The 23,590-nt window shown below is 34.8% G+C and overlaps 2 protein-coding genes across 6 annotated transcripts; one reads left to right on the plus strand and one right to left on the minus strand.

Annotated features, from left to right (window-relative positions):
* Nucleotides 1-1,229: 1,229 nt before the first annotated feature.
* Nucleotides 1,230-8,394, plus strand: LOC111411820 (protein TIFY 4B-like). 3 transcript variants are annotated; one of them, XM_023042436.1, is made up of 9 exons: nucleotides 1,232-1,515; nucleotides 1,613-1,797; nucleotides 1,951-2,081; nucleotides 3,977-4,067; nucleotides 4,154-4,316; nucleotides 4,736-4,801; nucleotides 7,421-7,481; nucleotides 7,584-7,730; nucleotides 8,074-8,394. In XM_023042436.1, the coding sequence occupies exons 1-9, from the start codon at nucleotides 1,380-1,382 to the stop codon at nucleotides 8,099-8,101; spliced, it is 1,008 nt and encodes a 335-aa protein (XP_022898204.1). In that variant the 5' UTR covers nucleotides 1,232-1,379; the 3' UTR covers nucleotides 8,102-8,394. The 3 variants fall into 3 exon arrangements, with proteins under 3 accessions (XP_022898206.1, XP_022898204.1, XP_022898205.1); XM_023042437.1 differs by having other exon boundaries at nucleotides 1,234-1,515; nucleotides 1,631-1,797; XM_023042438.1 differs by lacking the exon at nucleotides 8,074-8,394 and having other exon boundaries at nucleotides 1,230-1,515; nucleotides 7,578-7,705.
* An 84-nt stretch (nucleotides 8,395-8,478) lies between these two features.
* LOC111411818 lies at nucleotides 8,479-22,557 on the minus strand. 3 transcript variants are annotated; one of them, XM_023042434.1, is made up of 20 exons: nucleotides 22,199-22,556; nucleotides 21,850-22,093; nucleotides 19,960-20,065; nucleotides 19,718-19,859; nucleotides 19,288-19,552; nucleotides 18,733-19,100; nucleotides 17,968-18,041; nucleotides 16,374-16,524; nucleotides 15,823-15,997; nucleotides 14,916-15,147; nucleotides 13,325-13,836; nucleotides 12,950-13,053; nucleotides 12,772-12,859; nucleotides 12,551-12,625; nucleotides 12,266-12,349; nucleotides 11,104-11,247; nucleotides 10,057-10,138; nucleotides 8,986-9,068; nucleotides 8,822-8,876; nucleotides 8,479-8,694 (listed from the first exon to the last, which is right to left on the minus strand). In XM_023042434.1, the coding sequence occupies exons 1-20, from the start codon at nucleotides 22,488-22,490 to the stop codon at nucleotides 8,629-8,631; spliced, it is 3,342 nt and encodes a 1,113-aa protein (XP_022898202.1). In that variant the 5' UTR covers nucleotides 22,491-22,556; the 3' UTR covers nucleotides 8,479-8,628. The 3 variants fall into 3 exon arrangements, 2 of the variants coding, with proteins under 2 accessions (XP_022898202.1, XP_022898203.1); XM_023042435.1 differs by having other exon boundaries at nucleotides 12,950-13,007; nucleotides 13,330-13,836; nucleotides 22,199-22,555; XR_002705903.1 differs by lacking the exons at nucleotides 8,479-8,694; nucleotides 8,822-8,876; nucleotides 8,986-9,068; nucleotides 10,057-10,138; nucleotides 11,104-11,247 and having other exon boundaries at nucleotides 12,304-12,349; nucleotides 12,755-12,859; nucleotides 22,199-22,557.
* Nucleotides 22,558-23,590: the final 1,033 nt, after the last annotated feature.

A 23,590-nucleotide genomic window follows, 5' to 3' on the forward strand; every position in this document is an offset into this window, starting at 1 on the left:
ATCACACTATTTCTATTAGTCATAAATCACACCATTTTCCTTTATTTTAAGTTTAGTACTTCACTTGCTAGTCTTTTATTATAAAATAGAAATTTGAGGATTTCTTATCTATTATTGGAAGTTATCAACCAAATGTTTGATAGAATAGAAAATTTGGGACTTCCTTTGCAAAAACTGGAGTTAGCGCTCCACTACCTAGCATGCACTTGTATCCATTTTCTTCATTTGATAGAAACAGAGGCTGAAAATAGGAAGTAGAGGACAGAGAGCAGAAACGAGGAAAAAGGGAGGCGAAAAAAAGGGAGAGAGAAGAAAGGAAGAAAAACTAGGTGCTAACATCTTTAAGCTTAAGTCACATTCTTCAATTTCATTTCAATTTTCATAGCAATTTCACAAATTAACTCCCAACTTAGTTTCAATTTGTTGCTTCTCATGTGCATCACCGCCTATGGACCTCCTAAATTCACCTAAAAAAGTGTTGTTTGCAACAGCGGAGTCCTCAGAGTCTACACTGTTTGCTTCTTATCCAAAAAGGCGCGGCTGACACACTTATAGAAAAATTATTCGTTACTTTTGCCGCCTTCGGTAAGGCCAACCATTACGTTTCGTCTCTCTCACCAATAGCTAAAGAAAGAGGAAAACAATACACAGGAAAAACAAAAGAAATCGAAACCCTAAATTTGGAAAATGACAATGGTAGGGTGATTAAGATCGGTTCTTCCATTCGTCCATCTAATCCTCGCATCCGACACTATTTCCATCGTCGTCGCTCAAAGATCCAATGCACTGCAATCCCTCTTCCAGCCTCTCACCAACATCGAATTATAGTAGATTGGAGTGGGTATGGTTGGTGAATTGGGGTGTGTATGGTAGATTGAGGCATTTGTGTAGAGAAAGATTATTGTGGTTTTCTTAATTTCATGCGTAATAATATCTTACAAATATATGTAATACTTGATTTTTGAAATATTTTTGTAAGTTTGTTAAATGTGAAATTATGTATTTAAAGTATTATAGTTACATGGTTTTCCCTTTATCTTTTTTGGGCCCATAATTACCCGTTTAAGAATATTCCAAAAATAGCACTTTCTCGCTGGACAAATTGAATGAGTGAACTACTTGTATTTTTTATTTAATTTACCCTTCAAAGAATAGTAAACAATGACAGGGCAACTACGTGGCGCCTTGGGGTTGCAGTTATGTCGCCCCTAACTTCCCATTATTTAAGTGGTTAAAATTTAGTCCAAAACACACAGTGAAGTGAAATACCCTCTTCTACTGTTACTCTAGCTAACTCAGCAGTAATCCACCACAAAATCCCCAATTTTCAGCCATTTATCAGCATAATCCATCGATCTTACTACAATTGGGTCAAATTGATGCAGGAATCCGTCGCCATGTTGCCGGAAGATACTATCCCCAAGTCACCTCTCGATAAGCCGCTTCAGCAGCTCACAGAAGATGACATTTCTCAGATTACCCGCGAGGACTGCCGCCGTTATCTTAAGGAGAAAGGTAATGCTTTTGATTGACACCAGAACGAAATTTAAGCAAAGAATGAAGGCTGAATATAAAATAAGAAAAGAATTTAGACGATATATGTTTCGACTAGGAATTTGTTTCGGTGTAGGGATGAGGAGGCCGTCGTGGAACAAATCGCAGGCGATTCAGCAGGTGATAATGCTCAAGAGGCTACTTGAAACGACGTCGTCAGACACTGAAGCTGAACCTCTCAAAAAGCTTTACATTCCCCGCCTTACTAATGCTAATAATGAGTATGATGATAATCCACAGCGCGTGAGTAATTTAATTTTCATTTTTTTTTTCGGTTATTTTTTTTAACATTAAAAAGGGAATAAAAGATTCTTTGCAGGTTCTGCCTTTTCAGTGACACTATTAAATTAACTATCTTTTACGAGTTAAATTTTCATGTTAATTAAATAAATGTAGGTTTCTGAGGGAACGCTTGAATCAGCAGAAGAGAAACTGCCATTTCTGAGAAAGGATCCGGGGAAAAAGGATTCTTCTGGTGATCTGTCTGGGAGTTTGGTTGCCGTCAACAATGAATCTGCTCCTTCTAGGTGATTTTTTTTTTTTTTTTTTTTTTTTTTTTTGCTCTTTAGTCAGTTATAAGAACATACTCAATTTTTTAATATATTAATCGTTTTCTTTAATTGAAATCTTAATAATGTACTCCTGGTAACATTTACTCATGTTAGAGTTGATTTTTTTTGCTATGTAGATCGTGAAATCTGCATTGGTTATGTAGAATTTGATTTTTTCTTTAGTATTCTTTCGTCCAATATTTATATATATTTTTTTAGATTTGCTTATCAGCTCAATCCTAACGGTGACTGTTCTTTGGATTTTCATTTAGCATTTTGGCGTGTCTTAAATAGTGACTGATTGTCAGCGTTGATTCATTATGTTACTGACTTATTTTACTTGTCCATTTTGTTGAATTTTAGAAACCTAGCTGAATTTAACCGAACATAACTGATTAGATGCATGCCTGGCCGTTTGAGGATCTGAGTATATCATGTATGTGAGCACAATGGTATAAATGTCATTGTCATTAATTATCTTTCCTTGTCTACCATAATGACATCTTCTGTACACGTCTAGTGATGGCAGTACATGGTTGTCTATGTCACAATCCAAGTGATGCCATGCTGATTGATTATTAAATGTATTTGAATAATTCATATTAAGCGACCATGTTATGTACGATTCCCTGGTATTAGTAGACACTGGTGGTTCCATTTGTCAATTTGCATAGTTCGAATATTGGCCAAGAGATATTCTAGTACATGGATTAAAAATAAGTTGCTATTTTAGATGTTGCATTGCCATGGCTAATCTCCCTTTGTTGGCATTCTAATTTAATGTGTATTTCGTGGAATGCTGTGATTTTGTGCTCTTCAGTAGCTTCCTGTTGTCTTATTGTACAGTTATCATTAGCTAATATGTTCACAGCACACACCAAGATACATTGATGTGGGTTGTCAAAAAACCAGGTGAAGAAAGCTCCAAGAGGAAAACTGAGTCTGATGTTGGAAATGAAGATAGCACCATAGATAGGGGTTGGTGGTGCTGTGGTTGCTAGGTGGAGGGAGGGCTGTGAGAAGGTGAAGCGATAACAATTATCTCATATGGAGGGGATTAACAAGCGAGTCTGATTTACAGAAGAATGCTTCTTAGCTGCCTGATTGTCTAGAGATCCATTGGAGTATTTGTATTTGGGCCCAGTTTAGAGAATCTTTTCTGCATGAGGGAGATAAGATTTTAAGATGTGCCATCTTGAATGTACTTCCTAGAAAATATCTGGAGTTTGCATGTAATGTAAGAAAGCTCAAAACATTGTGCCTATACCAAACATAGCCTACATGTGGCTCATGTTTATAAACTGTTTATAAACACTCAAACTACTTTTTATCCACACATTTCGAGAGATCCACACCACTCAATTTTATTTATGTATAACACAAACCATTTGTGCTTACTTCCCAAACATGCCATTAGAAAAATAAAATACCTGGACAGTGAGGAAGATCTCATGACAGTGAAAGTTTAACTCTATTATAGTCTTAATACTCGATTGATAGATGTATCGCTATAAAGTGATAACGTTCAGCAGCAGAAAAAAGAAGAGAAATTGTCATTATTGATTAATTTACTCATGCGTTTATGTCCCGTAGTCTTTGAAGAAATTAGATCTGTGTGTCAAGATTGAGAGATTCTAGAGGTGATGAGATAAAGTTTGACCAATCTTCTAGTCATATTTTTTTTCCCCTTCAAACCAAGTAATCAATTTGATCTGCAGCTTTCATGAGGTCGTGACAGAGCCTATATAAAGAGTGTTATTTTAAGTTGCTATTGTATAGTGCATAAAGGTTGCGCCACACAACACTGATGTTTCTTCTAAATGCCTCTTTTTCCTTTTTTATAAGTTGATGGTTTTTCTTAATGGTCTCAGAACCGTGGGTTCAACAAATATTCCAGCTGGACAAATGACAATATTTTATTGTGGCAAAGTGAATGTATATGATGATGTGCCAGCTGACAAGGTATTGGAGCTCCTTTTCTATTGCATATGAATTGAGGCAATTTCGATGTTTCAGTCTTTAACATGACCAGCTAACATGTTTTTCAGGTACGTGCAATTATGCATTTTGCTGCAAGCCTGCACCAGTTCCCTCAGGAACCTCCATTTGACAGCACTGCACCAGTGCAACCTTCTCCATGCCACTCACAGTCTATAAGTGGCAATTTGTGCCCAGATTCTGCAACAGTACTCTCACCAGCTTTGCAGACAGGTAATTTAAATTTCAAGTTCTCTGTGGTTTTTCTGTGTCTTTCCGAGCCTGAAATTTATACTTTTCGTAATTATGATTTCTTAAATCTGTCTGAACCCTTGAGCTTGAAGAGACTCTTTTGGAACTTATGGAGATCATTTTATACCTGAGTAGTATTTTAACTCTCTCTCTCTCTCTCTCTCTTGCACACACACACACACACACACTCATCTCAACATTGAAAGCAACTCATCACTTTAGTAGTTTGAAAGGTAAATTTAGCACAAGTACTGGTGCTTTCTTATCAAATAGTCCCAGTTGTTACTGGCATGTTAGAGGTGCTGGGAGTTCCTGAGGAGCTTTGCTGCTTTGAATATCTTGAATTTGATTTCTTTATAAACAAGATACCCTATTGAGATTTCAGATACATTTTTTTACAGCAAAAATGGGTGACAACTCTCGACTGCATGGAGAAGAAAGTAATGTGCTTCATGAAGATTGCCCCGGTAATTTTCTTGTTTATATGTCTGCATTGCATAATTCAGCCCACTAATTTTGATTCTCATTTCCAAAAAGGTCATAGACAAACTGTTTCCCATAATAGAACGATGCCCAAAATGATGTGGTTCATATATAACTGCGTTTTGCACCTAACCAAGTCAATTGATAGAAAATAAGTTTTTCTTGATTGCATGATGTTTAGCAATATAATTTTGCAACTAATTTTCTTTGAAGTTAGAGCGAATTAGAGGAAAAAGATAAGAAAAGTATGTCTAGTCCCAAGGAAATTCTGGAAGTCTTTGGAATACTGGTGTCATTTTAATAAAAAGACAAGTTTTGTGAGTTAAATATATTGGTCTAAGAATCTTAGGACCTAATTATTTGACGATCACCAACAATAGAGACCATCAATTTGTTCAATTAAATTTTCCATTAGAGAAAATTCGTGAAATTCTTATATTATAGAATTTTTAGCATAGTGTTGTTAGGACTTGGGATCTAACACAGGCCATTATGGCCCTAGCCTGGATTCTACTTCTGATTCTAGATTGACCAGAATAATTATAATTGAAGTCTCATTTTCACTAAGGAATCGTGGAAAGCTAGTAAAAAAGACAAAATTGGGGATTCCTAAATTTATCTGGAAGATTCATGCTTGTTATGAGCCTGGAGACTTTTTGGTTCATCATGCTAATGCTAGGGTTTTTCCAGAATTAGATTTATCTCCAGATTTTTTATATTTTATAATGTAAAATTAGATTTAGCTACCCTGTCTTACTGCTGATAGTAGATTGATTGTTCTGCTCCTTTGCTTTCCAAAAAAAATAAAAAACCAAAAAAATAAAAAAATAAAAAACCAAAAAAATAAAATAAAATAAAAAAACAAAGAAAGAAAGAAAACTCATGATAGTTGTTTCCCAAATCCAAAGGCACCTGGGTTCTCCCAATACCTAAAAAGGTTGCACAGAGTAACAATGGATTAAAAAGCTGAAAGATGGGTATGAGTTGGATACGGGGCAAAGCCAGAAATTAATGTTAGGATGGGTTGAAATTTAAATTTTTTTAAATGAACTCACGTCACAATAGGCTAAACTCATGGCATTCATGACAGAGAGTCAGAGTGTACAACACTCAATGAAACAAAATAACTCTAGATGTTTCACCCTAAAATGTCCCACTAAATCATTTTATATTTTCTTGCCAAACAAAAAATTGACGATTACGCTAAAAAATATAAACTAACCGAACCATGATCAAAATAAGCAAATGATACATATTCACAATGAAAAATTAAGAAATTATTTAAAGAATACTATTCTAAATAAATTTGATTACCAGTATTTTCAAATAGAAAGCTTTGATCGAAACACGCAATCAATGATACATCACTATATGTTATTGTCTCAAAATACTATGTGGTATAGACAACAATTTTCTGCATCACTTCATTTCATAGTGAGTGGGGAATCATATCTAAAGAGAAAAAACGAAAAAAAATTATGAGAATCCAAATAAATTAGATTTAATTGATGTCCATATTTTGTTGAGCTTCAAGAATATACTTATATATAGACTAGTTTATAAATAAATTTTAACAAATATTCTCTTATTGACATGATCAAATTTAGAGCAAGTTATTTATTTTGATCATATCATCTATTTCATAGTCAAAATAATTAATTTTTTGTTATAAGTATGAATAGGTAATATATGAAAACGTATGTAGAAATAAAAATTAATTACTTTTAAGCTTTGCAAAACATTTAGTGTATAGTTTCTCTAATTATTAAAATAAATAATTTTTAGATCCGATCAATACAAATTTTCTATTATATCATAAAGTAAATTTAATCAAACATGCATTAAATAAAATGCCTAATTTAAAAATAAGATATTCACGTTTCAAAAATGTCATGAAAATGGTATTTAATATTGTTGCATCTTCAACAAGATTTGATTAATTGAGCATTTAGCTTGAATTAGAATCAAACTAGGGCTGAGTTAACACAAATATTTGGGCCAACCGGGCCATCGCACGGAAAACTATAACCGAAATCAAAATTGAACAAATTATTCTTAATTTTCCATATGGATTGGGAGGTTTACATCCACGCCTGGAGCTGGAAAAATCATCTAACCTCTTGCATGGGTTTTAATTACGACTCGTCCCTACAAGAAGTAAAGATTTGTGTTTATATATGCTCCAAAAGGCCCATGATGCTCTTTATTTAGATTGGCGAATACTTTTTTGAGTGCATATGCTGAATGAAGTTAACAAATTTTCCTTGGATACTAAGCAATAGAAAATTCACTTGTTATCACAGGCAAATTAGTGATCTATTACAAAAGAATAATGTTATTTAGAACTAATGGTGCTAGAGTGCCCGTCTAAGTGGCTACATTTTATAGATTGTCATGTGACTTTGCATTTAAATGAATCCATCATTTGATGTCATGCAATTGTTACCTAGACCGTGGCTTAACACAAGTGATGAATGGCATTACTCATTATGAAAGGAAGAGCAGTGAACCTGAACCGAGTAATGACCTAGTTGATCTAAGAATATTGCCCCGTATCCTTTGCCAAATGTCATTCTAATGTAATTTCTTCTATTTTGGAACAGCCGAAGGTCCATCAACCAGAAAAGCATCAGTTCAAAGATATCTTGAGAAGAGAAAAGACAGGTATCATAAATATTAAGCTGCCTTTTGTAACTAACAGACACAGAAAAGAAACACGAGAAGTGCTACTTTTCTTTCGTTCCTCATTATCTCTGTTAGGTGAAGGTTTAAGAGCAAGAGAAAGATAGGAATGGCCTCGTGTGCTGGATTGGACATATACGTTAATCATCAGATACCAAATGAGCACTCAAGGAGAAGTGATGCATGCTCCCCGCCCCAAATCAGACCACCCTCTACGCCTACATGGTGCAGGTTGGTTTGACTTACCTTTTTCATTAGCACATGGCTAGAATGATTTAGGTTTTGTATAGTGCTACTATTTGAGCCATTTGTTTTGGTTTTCCCTGTGCATGGAGAATAAATCTTTGCTCCAAAATTTGATATGAGTGTGCCCATGTTTGTCACATAATAATACGCGTAAACTAAAAATTTTTCCTTCTTTTTTAACCATGCATTCTCTCCATCAATCTACTATTCCATAATATAGTTTTCAAAATTAAAGGGGCTCAAACACACCCTGAGAAAAATCTGAAAAAAAACATGAAAACATAATGATTTTTACTGCATGTTTTGGATTTTTATATATTGCTTTCAGGTTAAATGTACTCGAGAAGATGAACTGAGGCGGCTGTGATGGTTGTTTGTTTCCCACCATAACGAGGATTATGAAGCCACTATCAATCTCAGATGGTCAGCTGAATTAACAAGAGATGACGCATAGATAAGAGAATTCATTAGGTATTTATTTCAGTTCAACGAAGAGGAGAGCTGTGAGTCAGTATTTGTATTTTCCCTTGACCATTTGGTTTTAGTGTTTGTAACCAACGTGAGAGTGATAATCGGCTTCTTGCCCTCTTCCGGATTAGTAGTATCATTTTCTTTATTTGTTGCATTAATCCGAAAGAATCTTTTAACTCGTTCTGCAGAATGTGTTACTGCATGTGGTCCTTCTACATAACGAGACGTCCAAGGTCTCATCTGAGTGTTCAAGTAATGAGGATGACAACGAACATTCAGATGTCATTTGTTAAATTGTATTTGTTCAATTGCTTGCCCATAGCTCCTAAGACAAAATTCTATAGACAATTATAAACTTTTCTGTACAAGTAACTACAAACTGAAAGACTACTGTCGAAGATTTTACGTGATCTCATTCTCCAGAAGGCGATGAAAAGTAAGGATGTCGTAATGCATCATCAACTGTAAGACGGTCCTCCTGTGATCCAAATCCATTGAATAAAAGTAAATATTATACCATTGAGTTTCGAACTATCATGGTAGTAACATAAAGGTCCAGTTATAACAACAAGGTGAAGACTGAACCTTGTAAGAGAAAAACTTACTGGATTCCAACGTAGCAAGTCCCGTACTAACCTCAAAGCCCATATATTTGGAAACCTGAGGAAATTTTTGGAAGGGAAGACATGAAATAGCAGTGAGTCACTGATTAACTACATGAAAAGTGTACTTATGAAGTGAGCAATGGAACATTAAACAGAAGACTGACCCAATTTTAAGAGGATCTCTACTCTTTATGTAATAAGAAAAGAATTCTTCAGAGCACTTCCAGGGAACTGGTGAAATGGAACCCTGAAATAACATTATATGACAAGATTTAATATGTATGTGTGTATATATGTATTGTATATATAGAAAATTTAATGTGCTCCCACCTTATAGATCACAGTTTGACAAAGTAAACTAGTCTACAGCTCTACCCAGCATATCCCAGCAAACTCTCTCCTCTCAATTAAGATGTTTTGGCAATTAACACCCAAAATGAATCGAATTTATGTCAGCATCATGAATATCAAATTGAAATACTCATACTGCAAAAACGTGGCTTAAAATTTGTAAATTAAGGTGTTTGAGGCTATATCTCAATTTTGTAATGTCTTCTGAGCTATGAAGGACCTCTTGTTGAAACTCACATCTTTATATTTTTTACACCATACTTTGGAAGCCAATACAATTTCCCCCCATTGTTGAATCCCATAAATCAGTACTAAGCATGTTACATGAACCAGTTGCAGCGAAACCACAATTGCTATGGCCTGTTAGATGTGAGAGATATGCCTTACAACGAGAATGGAGGAACCCAGCATAAACTGGATGTTTACTTGGACATGACATTCGAGGAAGGAGAAAGATCCATAGAGTAGAAACTTATTGCACCAACAATAGAAGAAAGTGGTCAATAATACTATAATGTCAACGATCATTCATATTCACTCTGAACAAAACAGCCAAAGATAGAAACGCAACATCTTAGAAATTGTTAGATCCTTGTCTGCCATCAATAAAGTAACCTACTGTGAAGCAATATATGAATCTAGATGGCTTGGATCATATATTAGAGAGGCTTCTGGAGCTATGACTGACTATTTCACATTGATTTACTTAAATTTAGGGCGATTGAAAAATAACTAAATGTAAAGTACTTATACATGGTAACTGATGAAAGAATTAAGGGAAAGGCAGAAAGTCGTGCAAAAAATGATTTATTGTAAACTACAGTCCTTGCTTGAAGCATGCATGCAACAAAAGAATTCAATGAAGAAAGAAAGTTTAAACTCACATGGCCATTTGAGCCCCAATTTTGGTGAAGCTTTGAGGAACTCCCAGTAATCAAAATGCACATCTCCATAAAAGCCCTAAGTCTAGAAGCAAGAATGTAGCAAAAGTTAGTGTTGGAGACTAAATTTAATATCCGTGTCCTCTCTTAACAGCTTAAGCTTTTAAATGAAGTGGTTCATCATGGTATTGGAGCAAGCAAATTTCTTGGGATCAAGTTTTGCTATCACCTATTTATTAAACTTGTGCACATATGAGGCTTTTGACAAAAAATGAATTCATTTTGTGTGAGTGAGATTTAAGTGAATAAACGTGTCACTCTTTAACGACGTTAGCTTTTAGATAAAGTGGTGCAACAGTTAGAAATTTGAAATCCTAAAGATTTTTATTTTTATTTTTGATAGATAAAAATTTGGAATCCCAAAGTTTTTTAAATTAAGTCAAGCAAAAACTAAGATTGAAAGTATGAATGAAATGATTTTTTGTTTCAAATAGTGATTTACCTAATTAGATTCAATTATTAATGAGTGGAACATTATGTGTTGAATAGGATTGCAACTGGATGGACCAAATACAGTAGTATAGGAGTGTGCATGATAAGAAAATACCTATCCAATTAAAGTCGACTCCTACATAACAGTTATTAGATTAGCTATGCTTTATGATTTTGAGCATTAAATGTCTGAACACAAAATGTTCATACATTGAACAACATCATAAGCAAATAACTAGTGGAGAAATCAATTTGGATAAATTAAGGGGACAATATTTTAGATAGTTGGGGAATGTCTTGAATAGAGCTAAAGAAACTAGAACAGGTTAGAAGAAGGAAGTAAACCAAAATTATTAATGTGGTTTAAAAATATTGCATTTCCTTGAACCATTTAGAAAAAGTAGCTTGGCAGTTGGCATTGATGGAATAATAAAAAACTATTTGTGTGATCAAGGAAAAACTATTTCTGTGATCAACTTCAAGGAAACAAGCTTAACTTCTTGTATGTCAGACATCAATTCAAAGACTTGTGCACCCACAATAATCTTCTAGACTTACTTGTAGGCAAGCTCCTTCAAGCTTTCGTTCCAACCCTCAAGGTGATGATCTAGAAGAGCTCTCGTTTTAGCATTTATTTGAAATGCATTAGGCGATCCTAAGATCAACTCCAAGATCACAACACCAACACTCCACATATCATACCTACGCGACAAATTCATTGTAAAAAATCAATCCATTACAGAAATGCAGTTCCCTAAGAGAAAAAGGGGGTTACTAAACATTAAACGTTTTGCCTTCGAAACTTTTCAACTCAGAATCTTAAGGAAGTGTTAAGACTATTATTCTCAATATTTTACTCAATAATTAGAAGCACTTTGGTAGGCACTCACATTAATTTTCTGACACCTGTGTTGGTGAGACATCCGTTATTTTGAATTGATGCACGGAATGTCTAACAAATCCCACGGAGAAGAAAACAGGTAATAATAACCAAATTTTAGTAGAATTCAAAAAAGTGTACTTCAATCTCCCTGACAGTTCTATTTTGTTGCAAAATCATTTCAAAATGGATTGGCAGCAGCATTCAATTCGGTCAGCTTTGTAATATCCGCTCTCTTGAATATTATTATTAACTACTGGAGCAATGAATAGTAAAATTGATATTACTTGGGCTGAAGAAGACTCCTAGAATTTTGGATGCTTATGATACCCTTTTTTAATTTCTTTATTTTTACCTCTTTTCATGATATATTTTTTCTTTATACGCACAACTTTACCGCACAAGCGGGAGCTAGGAAACGTTCCATATGTCCTTTCAAGTCAATGATGTTCTATAATTTCAATAAACTGACGTAATCTGTCCAAACAGGATCCAATGTTAAGACTAGAACCTAGTAATTGCGCTAAAATTAGCATGCTGTAGTATATTGGAGGAAATGTAGAACACCACAACAATTTCTTTTCTGGTTGTTCTATTTGAACTTATTAAAACTATATAACGGAAAAATAACTTTAAGCGTGATTCATATGTGCCAAAACTTTTTTACAATAAATGGACATGAATTCCAAAATTTATTTGCCACAGACAAAAGATAGTAAGGGGGTCAGAACACAATCAGTTCAAGAATATTAATTATGTGAGATTATCAACGTACTAGACATTAACTAATAAAAATATGAAAACTAAGACCAATTTACTAGGGGAAGAAGGTTGGCATACTTGGTAGTTACCCTTGATGGTGCCCGATACCAACTAACATTTAGAAAAGCTTCTGGAGGAGCATATTCGGATGTTTGTTCAGCTCTGAAATACAGAAAAAAACACAGAAGTTAATGTTGCAACAAGAAGCTGAAAGAAAGCCCCTATAACAACTCCTTAACACTGGAATCATAAACAAAATAGAAGGCATTATGTGCAAAACATAATGCACATAATGCCTCAATGCGACATTGGGGGCAATATATCTAATATAGAGAGAAAATTGCCAAAAGGATAATTTAGTACCGAGAAGGTCCAACGGAGCCGTATAAGTGCTTCACTGTGAACTCATCCATTGCACTGCCAAAGTCTATAATGCGCCTGCCAAATAACAGAGAGATCATTTTCCAAATGCAATAACTTTAACCCTAATAGAAGCGGAAGATCCGACTCTGTTATAGACAGAGAAAGTTGAAAACAATAATATAAAAAGGAAAACGATAAAAGGACCATATAATCTGAAGTACATTCTAGTAGTGTAGTTCTTATCTCCAAATGGGCTCTCTCTCAAGCATCTCCCTGATTCTTCATCTTTGAAGCAGATGATCATGTTTTCTTACAAGAGAAAATATACAACATTCTCCATTAGCATTTCAAAATATAAAAAAACTAGAGCTCAATGCATAGTAATGGATATGTTCTTACCAGGTTTGATATCTCTATGAGTGATATTCCGATCATGGCAGGACTTGAGTGCCATTAACTGAGAATGAAGTAACAAGTATTTTGTGATGCTTTTTTGTGCAATGCTATTGAGAAAAACAGAAGGTTATGATGTTATTGATGAGATAACAGGCTTGCTTCTTAATGACTAATGCTATCCATTTCCTAACGATTTATCTGTGAAATTTGGATTGACTGCTGCTGGAATATGTGGTCTCAGAATTCAAAAAATCATTATCAGTTGCCCAGTTTCGACCAAATTTGCATTTGTTACACCAGGACAACATCTAAGAATGTAAACTCATCCACACACTTAAAGTTCAAATTCAACAAAAGCAAAGTAGATGAAAACATTACCATACCAATTGCCATATAATGTTACGCATTTCCTCTTGCCCTGCTTCTGTTTGCTTCAACCAATGCCACCATTTTGAAGGATGCAGTAGCTGGACACGCTTCCTGTGTTCATCCCTTTCCTTGTCAGCATCAAGAACCAATTCTTCAGCTGTATAAAGAAGTTTTGACAATGACACGCCTTCATGACAAAAGACGAGCCATATTTCATTAGATCGTGACTCAAACGATTCAATATATCTCGCAATATGATTCAGCCCTTCTTCAAAAGCAGCTCCAATCTTCCTTCTTTTCTTAAAAAGCATATCCTCAAGACTGAAAGGGTCCTCAGTTTCTTCCTCAACTGATTTATTTGTTTGCATGAAGCCATATACTTCTGATCGCCTTTTTTTCCAGGAAAAATCTGACACTTCTACTGATAGCGAACCGCTTATAGAAGTAGAAGCATTTAAGAAAATTTCCCCAAAATACTTCTCCCTTAGCCCACTCAAGTAAACAGCAACTCCCCTCTCCACCTGCTTGCATCAACTACTCAAATTCATGAATTGATCGAGCCTTTCATAATTAAATTAACTACGAAAATGTCCACCTTATCTAATTAGTTTACAAGATAAATATTGACAATAAGAACATATCACTTAGGACATTACAATGATTTAACCTCATAATGATGAATATCTGAGACACTGCTAAACAAAGAACGGTAAAAATTGGACAAGTGATCGTGTAGTGATTTTCAGAATTTCTACCATTTGCACAACTAAAATGATTCCTACAATCTGAGCAAGATCGGAAAAAATATGCTACCTGATGACGTGTGATTTTTTAAAATTTGGCAGCAAGATAATAAGGTCAGAAAGACACAGTTAGCATTTTATATCGTTTGTCATTCTTTTCCTCCGTAAATCATTTCTGCCAGGGGTAGAGCCAACTAGTGTCTAGAAAATCCTTATAACCCGATACCCGCATAGCACCGCCCCGAATGGGGTGGAGATTACCGGCATAACTGGGTAAATGGGGTGGGGACGGGCAGGGTTGTTTCCCCGAAATGGGTACCGGAAACACAGTCTTGCCCTCCGTTTAAAGTTATTTTCATGATTAAGTTTTTTATCAAACAGAAATAAAAGATTTATTTTCATTTTGAGAACATGAGTTGTTCTTAACAAATTGGAAAAACAAAAAGTAATAATATTCACTAACAAAAGACATAAAATAAATAAAATAAGATAAAAAATAAATAAAATGGGTCCCGTCCCACTTTAATCAGGTATGGGAGTGGGGCAAGGTGACAAAAATACCCGACAAGACGGGGGATGGAAATGACCGACCAGCCCATTGCCATCCCTATAGTTGCTCCCACTAGATTTTGGCAAGTGGACCCACCTATATATTAAGTTCTTGCATGTAAATCTCAATTCAGTGATACGCATCGTAACTATGAAAATGAAGATACATGTTGATGCTGTGGAACCAAATCATTTCATTTACTCTTAACAACTTCAAAGTAAAGTCCTTATAATCATAATCACATAGAAATGTAATTCAAGACAAGTAACAAAGCAATAAGTAATGACGCTAGTGTTTGAAGATTTACCATTATACGTTTCAAAATGTACATGTTATCAGAAAGACTAGCATTGCAATAGTCAGAAAATGAACTTCTGTGGAGATTTTCATCATATGCCCCCAAATGTTTAGTTCTAGGAGGAAGATCTTTTTCCTTATGCCTTCTTTCTGAAGCCTTGTCAAGATGAGAACAATTCCAATGAAAAGCAAGCCAAACTTCTCCATACGATCCATGGTCAAATCGCTTCTTTAGTATGTACCTATTTATGAGGATATTTCATATACAAGACTAACTTATAACCCAAGATCAAAATATCACAATTGATGAAACAGTTAAGAGCTAAAAGTAGGTTTAATGCAGGAAGATAGGACAATGTCAAGCATTATTGATCTTAGAGCAGCCCTTCAACACAACCTTTTTCATGACTCCCGCATCTCATGCAAGATAGTTTCTATCTCCACAGAGAATCATGAACCAGTGGATGAACTCCAGCTTAGAAAAAACTTATTTAACCAGAATAAATCTTACTGGACCCACAGGCATAAAAAATTATTTGGTCAAGAATTAAGGTAAATCATTAATAAAATCCTTCACTAATAGCTTAAAATTATAAATAATTGTATGCTCAATAACAGCAAGATATTAGTCAAGAAAACGTATTACACTTTTCCTCTTCTAGAGTTGAGATAATAGTGAAATTGTATGTTCCTCAAACATCTTATCTGTAAAAGGCTTACAATCGCAATATATATCTCCATTGGTAAAACTGCTAACCATGAGAAAGGCCAAAATTCTTAAAAATCCAGATTATCATATTAAAATACCTGCTAGACATAAATGATGTATCAATTATTCAATAAAACACGTTGTCTTTCTATAGCAATAAAACAAAGCGGCAGCATGAATAAAAAATTTAACTAAAAAATGAATGTACCTTGAGTCTGGTGTTCCATGATCATTTAGACCAGTATGATGGAAAGGAATTGATTCCAGAAAACCGAGAAATCTGGCAAAATTTTTGGAGTTTATGCATTGATCCTTATCCCCATCAGCAGATATTCCATAATGCACATGCATAAGTTGATCGTTATACAAATTCAAAGGCCCATCTGCATCAGAAAAGAATGATAAGAATTCAATTATAACTAATATGTGCAAATATATAGCCATTGAAACAACTTGCTCTAATTGTCAAAACATAGAAAAATAGACTTTCCCTCTCTGCATCGTAATTTGGCAAAATATCGGAACTAAGAGGTAAATTTAATAATTCAGTTAAAAATTTATGAAACAGGTCGCCAGTGAACAATATTAACTACTTTCCCCTTTCTTCCAATGTCTATTACTATTTTCTATTTTTTTCATGAAAAGAAGGGTGGAGGTAAGAACCCAGTAATGTGCATATGATTGAGGGACTTGAAAGACACAGATTGTTTTGGCACAGGAGCTACTTAACTTTCAAATATGACCATTATTCTTACTTACCATCACAAAAGAAATCACCACCAGGTAAAGCGTGAGGTAGGTCATAAATAGATTCTTCGTCATCTTTTTGAACCCAAAATGTGTAATCATCATTCACATCTAGGTTCTCAGATAGATAATAACATCCCAAGTCGCTGTGTTTTCCTTCAACCTGCAGCAAGAGAAAAGACCAACAATATCATCAAACCCATCATTCATCACAAAACTTGACAATGTATCAAATTTGCATGAATACGTGATGAATGAGGCCAATCAGGATACTTACATTCATGACTCGGTGAAACTTTCAGATATAACAATACCCAGGGATAATCACACGTGAAGTGCCATCAAACAAATAGTGGATAATAGAAACTCACTCTGACTAGTTGGTTAGCTATATAACAGGGAATTGATTAGTTAAATACAGTAACTCCCACAGATGATTCCCATCAAATTAGTTGATATCCTGGAAATAAAAATTTTTGATATTACAAATCTAATCCTCTTAGAGCTCTCGATTTTTTTCTTTCCTTTTTGAACGTGAAATTTATAAAGGAAACTTTGAATAACACCAACATTGGTCTAAGGTTCTATGGCATAAGCAATGTTCTTATTCTTTTATTTATTTATTTATTTTAAGTATATGACACCAATTGTATTGTTAGTCACAGAATTTTATAGGACTTGACGACAATAGAGTGAAGATAAGAATAGGGACTCAATCTAGTAACTATGTAATCGAGAAAGTGAAAATAAGTCTGATTGTATAGAACATATTGCAAAGACAAGATTATTTATAGTGAAATCACAGGTAAGTATAGATGTCTCACCCAAACCGACTTTCCCTAAGCTGTCGTCATTTATAATCAACAAGAAAATGGAGCCAATAACAAATATTGAAGTCCCGCGAGGTTTCAAGGACATGAAACCAAAGAGAATATCGTGGTGGCAATAGGATAATGTTCAACTTGTGTAAAACCCATCGTTAATTCATTATACAAAGATACACCCTGTATAAAATTCCCACATTGTTTGTAACCACGTCCCCAAGGAAAAGATTTCAACGCTCTCCATATATTCCTCTCCCTCTTGCTCTCACCATTGAAATTTACGAGCACGTTCAAGCATATGACCATACCTTTTTCCAAATCATCCCATTGACTTGTTTATGAATGTGTGCACAAACCATCGGGTTGCAATAACTACTAGCTCAGTCAAGAAAAAACATTTCCAAGACAACTCTTGTATAATAATATATACTTCATTAAAATAGTGATACTTCACATTTCACCGGAGCTATGAACCAGAAATCTCCACTTAGTCGTATCCAGTTGCACAAAGTGCAAGAGTTGGGATTGGGATGAAACCTAGGATGGGATCAGTGTCTAAGTTCATGCTCATAATTGGAAAAAGGTTTCCATAGGAATCACCAATGCATATCCAAATAATACAAAATTCAATCTAATAAAATTGTATCTCATTATACATAAATATTAATATAAAAACTTTCACAAGTCTAAAAGCTTGTGACTGACTAAAAATTTGAAGCCAGCAAGAAGATTAGCCAAAAACATAAAGGGGACAAGAGTTAACTTTCTTGTGCAAGTATTACCAATAATCTGTCAAACTTGGCAATGACCGGATGAGAGTGATCCAATCCTATGAGTGCTGAAGTGTTGTCATTACCTAATAATACAGCGAAAAAAAATTATCATGTTACTAAACAGATACTTCAAATGAAAAAAGGTGCAAGGTAGTGTACAGATTCAATATAAAAAGGTCTGGTCAATGTGAAAAGAACATGATATGTTGCTGAAATAACACATCCCACACAGCCAGCAGTTACTAAAAACATAGTTCAAGTGGAAACGAGAAGCCTTTAATTGCAAAAATAAGCATATGAAAGAGATCCATGTCCATGTGAAAAACATGTCTCAACTGTAGTAATTAAATGTTGCCAACAAACTAGGATTGGGATACATTGCGCTGCTAAAAATTGGGAGTTTACTCTTGTCAATAGGAGAATAATATGAAGGGGATATGTCATTTAGCTTGAGTTGAAATTCACTCATGGGGTAGAAATTTTTTTACCATGACTTTGGCTGGGGATATGGCATAAAGTAGTAGATGTATTTAGGCATATCCTTCACAAAGCTAAAGCATCAGAAAGCAGGGAAGAATAAGGAGTTCGACACCAAAACAATTAAAACAAATTATTATTATTTTTATTTTTATTTTTTTGGGGGGGGGGGAACGATCTGAACTCTTGTCCAATTTTGTTTTTTACAAAGATATCCCAAGAAAACCTAAATTTCTTCCTTGAGTTTCCTACTTGAAACAATCCAGATTGGCTTCAGGAAAAGATCAGAGAAATTACCTAAATCATCATCTGTCAGTCTCTGATATCCGGGAGATGAGTAATCAAATTTATCCTCTCTATCACTCCTGTCCTTCAACAGAATTTGAAAAGGAACCAGTGATCTCAATGGAAGAATTGTAGCCGCCAAGTTATCCATACTTCCTTTCTCAAATGCAGTATTTAATATGCAATCAGCTAATGAGTATGAGCAAGAAGAAGAGGATTCTGACATCACGTTGACATCAGAATGTGGTTCCCACAAAATATCACAAACGTCCTGTGGGCTTAGCTTGTCAAAAACACCGTCAGATGCAGCAATCAAATAGCTTTCGTTGACTGACAAAGGTTGCCAATCTGTCACCTCAGGTACTGATATTACACCATAACTGACAACATATAAACACCATATGAGATATTGCACCTCTAGTCATTTTTTACTAGGAAAAATCAGGAAGTGATAAGTGCAAATGAACCTGTAGAACTATTTGTTTGGTTAAAAAACCTATCACATGGTTTTGTAAGCATAATCTATCTGTGAAAGGACAAATACAGAACAGAGGCACTGAATCTCACCTTTTAAAATGAATATCGCCAATTGCTCTGGAAACAGCCAACTGTCCATTAACTCGAGCTACACCACCCCAGTTAGAGATGTGTCCTCCAAAAGATTCAACTCGGGACCTTTCATCATCTCTGTCTGGATGGTGATCTCTTGTCAGTTCCTTAGCCATCAAAAAAATCCACCCTTTGGAGGCAGCTGATTTTAAGCTATGGTACTTTTTTATAGGTGAAGGAGCAACATCGTTGCTTCTCTGTCTGAAAATCCGTAATAAAGTTGCTGCAATTTGTAAGATAAAGGAAATTTGAAATTTTCATACTTCAATCAATTCCAAGAGAAGAAGTTCTATTCACCAAGTGTATGCAAACAAAAGCCATAGAGTAAAAGCTAGTAATAAAGGTACTGCTCTTCTAGAACTCGAAAAAGAGGCAACTTAGGTCTGACCTTTAGCCTCAGAAGGAGACTGATACACTTCAGAGCACAAAAATGCTTTGGAGTCTCCAATATTAGCAACTAGAATTTGACTATCTGCCACAAGTATGACTGCAGCTGTGGTGCCTGATTTGACATTGTTCGTAGATGCATCCTTCAGAAATAAAATAGTAACATAAAGAAAAGAGTAGGATTACTAGCTCATAAATCGTCATTTTCAAAAGAAAAAAGACAGACAAATCCACAAAACTCACCTTAGAAAATGCTGCATCAATATCATGGATTGCCCTAAGCAATGCTTCTCTCAATATTTCAAAGGGAAAAAGTCCATCTAAAATTTCCGATAATGTCACCTTGAACCTGGATAGAGGTTTGTAATTTATTTCCAGGCATGCTTACACACTTCTTTTAAAAATCAAAAATTACATGCCTCATAGAGTACCTTTAAATCTGAACTAACATATCAGTCGAAACCAAAAAGCATGAATCCGTTCCCAAATATGATAGAAACCCTCATGTAAATTCTAATGAGAGTACTGTGTCCAACTAAAACGAAAAAATTTCAATATCAATTGCTCACTTCCAAAAATCATCAAAAACAGTTTCCTGTCAGTGTTGTTAACTACCTTTTTGCGGATACAGTGGTTCGAGATACAAGGAAAGTTCTAAAAAGAATTATTAGATAAGCTATATTCTATGGTACTGGGTATTGGGCGTTAGCACGCAAAATGTTCATAAGATAAACACGGAAGACAATGTGTGGCAAAAATAAAATGATAAAGGAAAGAAGATATATGCAACGAGTGGAAGTGACAATTGAGAATAAAAAAAAAAAAATTTAAAAAAAAAGGAAGACATGGGTGGCTGGGACATATTTTGTGCAAAGCTAAAAACACTCATTCCCAAGAACGAAAAGATCCCACTAGAACAAGTTAGACCAGGGAAGAAAGGCCAAAATTAATATGATCTAATTGCATGGCAAAGATCTGGTTTTGTTGGATGTAGTGCATCAAATGGCTGAATAAAATTGATTCAAGAAGCAACCTCAAATTTATTGATAAAATTGTTCTCATTCTTGTTAATATAGTGGTCCAGGTATAAGGTTGTGTTGTCAGCTACCAACTATTTGGCAGAATGAAACAGCGTGTGCAGTAGTATCCAACAATTGCATCATTGATCTAAAGCTTGGATATAAACAAAATGAAAATTCCTTTCCCTATCAAATAAAAAATAGATTGCGTTGTAATGGTTGAGCTAAATCTACAACCAAAACCAGCTAAATTGCAGCCAAAATCAACACACAATTAAGATACTAAACTGGAATTCAATAACCCAGCTGGGATTTCATTAATTGAACTGAAATTACACAAATAACAACAAAATGTGAGCTGAAAGGGAAACTGAAATGCTGGGAAATGTGAAGAAATGGAGGAGGGAGAGATTAAGAGAAGTAAGAAGAAGAATTTCAGATTTAGAGATAAAGAAGCGGAGATAGAGATTCAGAAAAGGGATAGAGAAAGTGACTGGAGAGAGGAGGGAGGGAAATTCTGTTTTGCCCAAGGCTAACAATCTTTCAAATCTGGTTTTCATCCTCCCCATGTGCTGATTTTATAGTCACGGAACATTCTAGTATGTAGAGTCATGACATGTGCTTATATAAATTCTTATTACAAAATTTTCTTCCAATTTGCATTTTAAAAAATGTTGATACAAAAATTCAACTGTTACTGTATACTCATGAAAAATTATATTTCATTGCTTTATATACTCGAGCTATAAATAGGCTTCAGCAGATTTATATTTGCTCAGGCTTGATGGCTCTTTTAGAATGTAATATAAGCTAAGCTTAACCGGATTTTACGCTTACAAATTTCCTAGCTGCCTGTTGAGTTAATAAAGGGAAATATATAGCAAATTTGCCTAAGCTTCTTGAGCTTCGAATTAAATTTTCAAAACCTGTATTACCAGCTCTAACGGTATTCAAAAGTATCTTGAGCAATTTTTAAAGCTCATTTTAAGGTATTAAGATGCCTTAGCACGTTAAAGCTTGGTACATCTTCACCCTAATTCACTGACATTGTAACTTCAATAAATAGGCAACAAAAATGAGCATTTTCCATAAGCGAATAAAAGAGAAGAAAGACCTTCCAAGATCTAGCTCCTCATCCAGCTTTGGCTTTTGAAAAACAAGGCCCTCGTCTCCTGTAGTTGGCAGCTTGCCCATCCATTTCCTTGATAAAATGGAATACGTTGTATCGAGCAAGAAATAAGTATGCAAAATAAAATACTCTAACAACAATTTCGAAGCCGTTTCACTAGCTTCAGCTCCATTATGCCCATCAAAAACCGCCATAATTCCAACTGTCACCTCCTTTATACCATCAGCACCTGATTCAACACAAAAATTAAGCACCAAAACTTTTATCAGGAGACACATATTTCTATCCCCTATAGTTAATTTATTTATTTTACACAGATCAATTTTTTTTTTACCGGGAAAAGGAATACGGATGTCGAGAGCGCATAGGACGCGATCCTCCTGAGACTTACGGCGCCCTTGGTGCATCGCCAATTGACAAGTGGTGGTCGGTGATTGGGGCTGCTGTTTGATGTCAGAGTTGTAATTTGAAAGCTTCCAGCGAGGGCATTTAGGGGATTGGAACACCGCCGGCGCACCGCCTTCTCTGTAAACCGTTAAGCACGTCGGCGATTCGCCGGAAACACCAGTGTTCACGCAAAGAATAAACCCTAGTATAGAGACGAATATGCACTTGATAAGGTTCATTTTCTGATTTTGAATGTGAAATTGGAATTTTGCAGAAAAAGAGTTTGGATTCGCGCGGTCGATTTAAGACTGGCGAGTCTTTTTTATATGCTGTTGGTCCGGTCGACCCGAATGAAGTCGGGCCGAACAAGTAACTATTCTGCAATGGAAATTGCATTGTATGTCCCCTACTTTGTTTGATTGTATCAAGCTGGTCTATATACTTTTTATCAAAGTACGTTCATTGACTTTTTATGTTTGTAGCGCACTATTTAAAAAATTAGTAGACACTTAATCAAATAAAAATAAAACTTGATGACCATCATCTTTTAAACACTTTAGTTAAATACATGACAATCATCTTGTTTTTATTGTCACGATATTTATTCAGTCAGCTGACATGACAAGATTGGATGGAGTTATTTGATAGTAGTTATTTAATTGAACGGCATTAAAGAATAATTACGTAATTGACGTTGAATGATAATATAATTATTGTGAATGAAATTTACACTTACATGTCTAATTGGGTAGGTCGAGTAAAACTTATAAGATCCTTTATTTACAACAAAATGGTATACAAAGTCAACATATGTCAATAAATACAATAGGATTTATTGTTACATGAACTATTGAGAACAATTATAGACCTAGTCCAAGACGAACTACGGGTAGTTCATTAAATCCATCGATGAGCATCACAATGGCTTTATTTACGGTATTTCTATCTATTATTTTGGAGATTTATAATTTTTGAAATAAATCTAAAATCATGCTACATGTACATTATCTTTTACATAATTGTTAACATTATACCACATGGCAACACATCATTGGACAATTTAAAAAAAAAGAACTTTTCTACCCACAATTTTTTTGGAAACAAATGGGATGACATCCTATATGTAAGGAAATGAATGTACAATTAATATTATTCTTAAATCTATAAGAAGCGCAAAACCGACCTCTTTATTCTTTATCATTGATGTGATGAACAACGAGGAAGGAGTAAATTAAAAAATAATTAAGTCTATTAATAAGATTACAAGTAAAATAATCATAAAGTAAAAATTTGGCTAAAGCCCCGTGGACTACGTCCAGGGGTTGTCACCCAAGAACAA

Source organism: Olea europaea, chromosome 16 (genome assembly GCF_002742605.1).
Source record: "Olea europaea var. sylvestris chromosome 16, O_europaea_v1, whole genome shotgun sequence".
Classification (NCBI taxonomy): domain Eukaryota; kingdom Viridiplantae; phylum Streptophyta; class Magnoliopsida; order Lamiales; family Oleaceae; genus Olea; species Olea europaea.

Bases quoted from the DNA above. Each gene is read 5' to 3' on its own strand.
- LOC111411818 (XM_023042434.1), bottom strand. From the start codon at position 22,490: ATGAACCTTATCAAGTGCATATTCGTCTCTATACTAGGGTTTATTCTT. The intron at 12,350-12,550 runs GTACTAAATTAT...TCTGTATTTCAG, and splicing joins GGCTCCGTTGGACCTTCTCG to AGCTGAACAAACATCCGAAT. The intron at 10,139-11,103 runs GTAAGTCTAGAA...TCTTGCTTCTAG, and splicing joins TTGAAGGAGCTTGCCTACAA to ACTTAGGGCTTTTATGGAGA.
- LOC111411820 (XM_023042436.1), top strand. From the start codon at position 1,380: ATGCAGGAATCCGTCGCCATGTTGCCGGAAGATACTATCCCCAAGTCA. The intron at 2,082-3,976 runs GTGATTTTTTTT...TAATGGTCTCAG, and splicing joins AATGAATCTGCTCCTTCTAG to AACCGTGGGTTCAACAAATA. The intron at 7,482-7,583 runs GTATCATAAATA...TGTTAGGTGAAG, and splicing joins CTTGAGAAGAGAAAAGACAG to GTTTAAGAGCAAGAGAAAGA.